The sequence below is a fragment of the Delphinapterus leucas genome, chromosome 19, assembly GCF_059928025.1.
Source record: "Delphinapterus leucas isolate spDelLeu-1000000601 "Yukka" chromosome 19, BTC_Dleu_Yukka2, whole genome shotgun sequence".
Taxonomy (NCBI): Eukaryota; Metazoa; Chordata; class Mammalia; order Artiodactyla; family Monodontidae; genus Delphinapterus; species Delphinapterus leucas.
In genome coordinates, this window is record NC_143147.1 from 45,670,409 (window position 1) to 45,676,180 (window position 5,772).

The window sequence follows — 5,772 nt, forward strand, 5'->3', positions numbered from 1 at the left end:
TCAACTGAAAATTATCTTAAATGTACAATACAGGAAGGCACCGTGTTTATTATGTGTGTTTATGTTAAAGTAGGCTCTTGAAATACACGCATGCTTACATATATATACTTAGATACGTACGCAATTTGGCATGGAGGCCTGGATTGGGACATTCGGAATAAAATGTGATTCTTCTTAGTCTCAAGCCACCCCCACGTCCGAGTTGCTGCCGGGTCGCACGGGGAGGTCTGATGTGGGAAGCGGAGGCAGTTCACCTGGGCGGGAGGTGTGGCCAGGTGGTCTCTTCCCCACCCCCAGCCTGGCACGGCAGCTCTGGGTTTTGCGGTTGCCCACCACCCCCCGCTCTGGATGGCAGTTGGCCTAGGCCCTTGAGGTGATTAATATTCAATTAATCGGGTACACGAGTCCCCGTCACAGTTCGCCCTTTTTCTAGGCTCTCCTGGGTGCACTGGAGGCCGATTTGGTAACTCGTCCACGAGTGGGATTTTCCCCAGCCACAGTCCCACTCGGGTGAGACATTCTTTGTAAATTCCCCCCTCCCTCTCGGGGTCTTGCGCTCTCCTCCTCTTTTTCCCCAGCCGCTTCGCCCCCAGCTTCACTCCCCTCCCCCCTTCTCCCCGGCGCTCTCTGCCTAGACTGAGTCAGCTGTCCCAACCCACTCTGTAGCCCTCACTGGCAAGTCTCTCCCCCAATCCCTTTCCAAATCTTCTCTTGATCCCGCCCACAGTGACTCCAGATCATCGGCTCATTGGCCACCCTGCAGCCCGAGAGGTGTGGCCTTGTCCACCCGGCCCTCCGCCGCCCGTCAGGACATGGGCCGGCGGGACCTGGCCAATGGCGTCCGGGGGCAGGGCAGGGGCGGAGCCAGCCGGCCAGGGTCTCCGTTGCAGGGTGTGAGGGCGGGGAATGGTGACACCGCCCGGAGCTGTGGGACGCGGGGCGGGCGCGCGCATCCCTACGGGAGGGGATGGGGGCGGGGAGGAGAATATAAAATGAGAGGCGGGGCGCGCGCCGCGGCAGAAGGAGCGAAGCTCTGGCCCGGTGCGGACTACGCGCTCTACGGGGACGCTGGGCCGGGCACCGGGCTGTGTGGAGAAGTGAGCGCGCTTGCCTGATCCCGTCCTCGCCACTCCGAGCCAGAAGGGGCGAGCTCCTGAGGCCCTCGTCCTCCGCAATCTCCGCCCGGCGGCGTCGGCGTGCCCTCGGCCCGGCCAGCTTGCAGCCGCCTACCCTCCCGTGCCCCCGCCCTGCCGCCCCTTGTCCGCCCAGCGGCCGGGTCTGTGGTGTTAGCAACCCGTAAGTATCGATGGGCGGCGGGCGGGGTCAGGAGGAGGAGGGGCTGCAGCGGCGTAGAGCCCCGGGCCTTCGGGGCTCGGGACGGAGGCGTCAAGGCCCGGGCGAGGAGGGGAGCCGCTCCCGACACCCGGCCTGAGGCGGCTCCGAGGGGCCCCGGCGTGCCCGGGGGCCGCAGGTGGGGTCGGCCGGCGCGTCGGGCTCAGCTGGGCCGGGTGACCGGGGAAGGGCGGCCGGGGTCGAGTTGACGGGAATCGGGGATTGGGGCGCCCGGGAGCAGCGGCTAGCTCGAGGGGAACGCTGGGGTCCTCGGGGCCGGTGGCCGCCGGGCCCGAAAATGGTGCCGGGGATCCGGTGCTCCCCGGGCTCTGGCTGGGTCCCAGGAGCCTCGGGGCGCGGGGGGTGCAGGGAGCGGCAGGTCGGGTTACGGCGGGGGGAGGGGAGCGGCTGACCCTGTGCGGCCGGCGGCGCGACCCGCCCGGTGTCCGGCCCCCGGGCCCCGAGTGGTTGCTTTTCCATTTCTCGTGGCCTTCCTCCACCTCCTCCTTGGGGGAGGAGACTTGCTTAGGCTCCGAGGGCTGTGAGCAGAAATCTAATGAGACCCAACTGGCTGTTTATGTAATTCTTCACGCTCCTGTCTTTAAGGCGTTGCTTTGAAACTACCTTACGCCGAATCTGAATTTCGCTCGACTGCACCTTCAAGCATTTTGGCTTAATCAGCTGCCTTTGCCAGCACTCGGGCTTTCGGCTTGGAAAGTGTAGTTGGGGGGAAGCCGGGGATTCTTTTCCCTTTGTCACCACGAATATGGAAAATGAGACAGATGGATTAATACCAACTTGATTTTTTTAAATGTCCTTTTGAATCAACCTCAGTGTACAAATAGATCTGCAAATATCTTGTTTGCCCTTGGTCTTTTCTTATCCCCACCCAGTGCTGATCCAGCAAACGTTTAAAGGTCGACCTTATCGTACATGCCTCTCCGGCTGTTCTCTTACCATGAGGGAGGGAGGTGGCTTTGAAAATGAGAATAAAACTCAGAAACCCTGCCCTTTAAACAGAATAATCAATAAAGTTTGAAATTAATTGTTTCTTATGTTATACTTGATACCCAAGAGGTATTTTCAGATTTAGAAAAACACACATTGAAAAGAAAAGCATAGAGAAGCTCGAGTATTACATTATGTGCCCTTAGTATATTTAAAACAGCAACTGTGTAGGATAATTTGGTTCATAATTGTTGTTCACTAGGATGGCAATTCATTTTGTATTTAATTCCTTTAACTTTACTATCATGTGCTTTGGAAATTAAAATAATTTTCCTAACTTCTCAAGTTTTGAGATGTTTAATGATGAAGAAGATTTAAGCAGTATATATCCAAAATGAACTGAAATACAGAATTCACTTCTAAGTTGATGAATAGGAGTATGACCAACTTCTAAAACTAGCATATATATATGTATATATTATATGTGTGTATGTATATAGATAGGTATGCTGAGTTTAGTTTCCAATAAATATTCTTTTGAGAACTGCAGGAAGAAAAAGAAGAAATATGCTGTGTATTCTGGGAATATTTTTCCTCTTAGAACTCTATTCAGAAACAGAAAGTAAATAATAGGGTTTATTTTTAATGTTGTTTTAACTGAAAATCCTGTTTTCCCTTGAGATTTGGATCTTCAGTAAATAATTTTCGATTGTAAGTTCCTATATTTTGTGCTGATTATATTTTTCAGACTTTCTAGCCTATTAGACTTTTTCAAAAGTGAAATTACTCTGGGGGTAAAAAAAAGGTTGTGAGACTTAACATTTATCTTATGTGGACATGTCTCCTTTTGTTTTGTTTGTTTTAAGGAACAAGACCACTCAAGGTGAAGGATATCTACTAATACCAGCACTTTGAATGAAAATTTGTTTCTCTGCCACAAACTGAACACTTTTGTGTGTGTCTTGGGGGGGGGAGTTGAAACACAAACCTAATTTTGTGGCATAGCAGCTATGCAGCTTGAAATCCAAGTAGCACTAAATTTTATTATTTCATATCTGTACAATAAGCTTCCCAGGAGACGTGTCAACATTTTTGGTGAAGAGCTCGAAAGACTTCTTAAGAAGAAATATGAAGGGCACTGGTATCCTGAAAAGCCATACAAAGGATCAGGGTTTAGATGTATACACGTAGGGGAGAAGGTGGACCCAGTGATTGAACAAGCATCCAAAGAGAGTGGTTTGGACATTGATGATGTTCGCGGCAATCTGCCGCAGGATCTTAGTGTTTGGATCGACCCATTTGAGGTTTCCTACCAAATTGGTGAAAAGGGACCAGTGAAGGTGCTTTATGTGGATGATAATAATGAAAATGGATGTGAGTTGGATAAGGAGATCAAAAACAGCTTTAACCCAGAGGCCCAGGTTTTTATGCCCATAAGTGACCCAGCCTCATCGGTGTCCAGCTCTCCATCTCCTCCCTTTGGTCACTCTGCTGCTGTAAGCCCTACCTTCATGCCCCGGTCCACTCAGCCTTTAACCTTTACCACTGCCACTTTTGCTGCCACCAAGTTCGGCTCTACCAAAATGAAGAATAGTGGCCGAAGCAACAAGGTTGCACGTACTTCTCCTATCAACCTCGGCTTGAATGTGAATGACCTCTTGAAGCAGAAAGCCATCTCTTCCTCAGTGCACTCTCTGTATGGGCTTGGCCTGGGTAACCAGCAGAAGCCACGGCAACAGCAACAGCCACCCCAGCCACCGCCGTCACCACCACCACAGCAGCAGCAACAGCAGAAAACCTCCGCTCTTTCTCCTAACGCCAAGGAATTTATTTTTCCTAATATGCAGGGTCAAGGTAGTAGTACCAGTGGAATGTTCCCAGGTGACAGCCCCCTTAACCTCAGTCCTCTCCAGTACAGTAATGCCTTTGATGTGTTTGCGGCCTACGGAGGCCTCAACGAGAAGTCTTTTGTAGATGGCTTGAATTTTAGCTTGAATAACATGCAGTATTCTAACCAGCAATTCCAGCCTGTTATGGCTAACTAAAAAAAGAAAAGATGTATTGTACAAGTTAAAATGCTCGGACCCAAGGGGGATGTTTTTTTTTTTATAACCTCCTTGAGATTTTTTTTTTTTTAAGCTTATAGTAAGGATACATTCAAGCTTGGTTACAAAAATAAAACATGCATCATTTTTCATTGCCAACCAAGCACAAAGTTATTTTATACTGACTGTATATTTTAAAGTATACTCTCAGATATGGCCTCTTACAGTATTTAAGATATAGCAAGGACATGGCTGATTTTTTTTTTATATATAAAAAATTGGCACTAATAAGTGGGTTTATTGGTCTTTTCTAATTGTATAATTTAATTTAGTACAAAGTTTGTAAAATACCAGAGGATATATATATTGTTTCTACGACATGGTATTGCATTTATATCTTTTTACTACAGTGACCTGTGACAGCAGCAGCTTCATGTGGTATTTTTTTTACTGAAATTGTAAATTATCCATCTTAAAGACATCACCTCTTCTAAATTGTGTACAGGATATTCCTTTAGTGGTGGAATGAAAATGTACGAATATTTGCTTTTTCAAAAAAATGTATTTTCTGTTAAAGGTTTAAAGATTTTTGCTATATATTATGGAAGAAAATGTAATCGTAAATATTAATTTTGTACCTATATTGTGCAATACTTGAAAAAAACGGTATAAAAGTATTTTGAGTCAGTGTCTTACATGTTAAGAGGGACTGAAATAGTTTATATTAAGTTTGTATTAAAATTCTTTAAAATTAAAAATGTTCATCGTGGTCTTTGTTTTTAAGCCTTTGCCAAAGATCTAATTCTGGAATTATGATGTTGTAAATGCCGATAAGGCAGAAGGATCTGACTCGTTGAATCACAAGGGAATAATGGAAAGCTGTTGCTCCACCAGTGCACAGATAGTAGTTTGCCACGTAAAAAGTTGTCCTAAAGCCTGCTTGGGACGGCTTTATTGTGTTTAGCAGCTAACTCTGTCCATCCGCATCTTGTCTCCCCACTATAGGGGTGGTATGCTAAGGCGAGTCAACCCTATTAAAATGTGTCATGCTGACATCTAAGACAGAGTCAGGTGATAAAATGAAATTCACTCATGTAAACTGAGAGGATTTATTTGAAATGTATATGGAGAAAGAAACCATTGGATCAGTTTTCTATTTCTGCATGGGAGATGAATAGCTCAGAAAACTTGCTTGACGAAGCAGCTGACCTAACTATTTAAAAAGAAGATTTAGGTCTGTTTTTACTAATCCTTAACACTGAGTTTAGTCATCGTAGTTAGCTGGAGAATTGATGATTAAAATCTATTCAAGATTGGACAGGTATTTATATTAGTATTTGTGTGCATTTTCCTAGCAAAAAAGTTGACGCACAGTTTTTGGGTTGGTTTTGTTTTTGCAAGCACATAGCCAACCTGCTGGTTTGGGACATCAAAGATTAGTCATAAT

The 5,772-nt window shown here is 46.8% G+C and overlaps 1 protein-coding gene across 2 annotated transcripts; it reads left to right on the plus strand.

Moving 5' to 3' along the window:
* The first annotated feature begins 1,000 nt into the window (after window positions 1-1,000).
* On the plus strand, window positions 1,001-5,083 carry TOB1 (transducer of ERBB2, 1). 2 transcript variants are annotated; one of them, XM_022558059.2, is made up of 2 exons: window positions 1,001-1,296; window positions 3,147-5,083. In XM_022558059.2, the coding sequence occupies exon 2, from the start codon at window positions 3,291-3,293 to the stop codon at window positions 4,323-4,325; it is 1,035 nt and encodes a 344-aa protein (XP_022413767.1). In that variant the 5' UTR covers window positions 1,001-1,296; window positions 3,147-3,290; the 3' UTR covers window positions 4,326-5,083. The 2 variants fall into 2 exon arrangements, with proteins under 2 accessions (XP_022413767.1, XP_089757215.1); XM_089901089.1 differs by lacking the exon at window positions 1,001-1,296 and adding an exon at window positions 1,391-1,471.
* The last annotated feature ends 689 nt before the right edge of the window (window positions 5,084-5,772 follow it).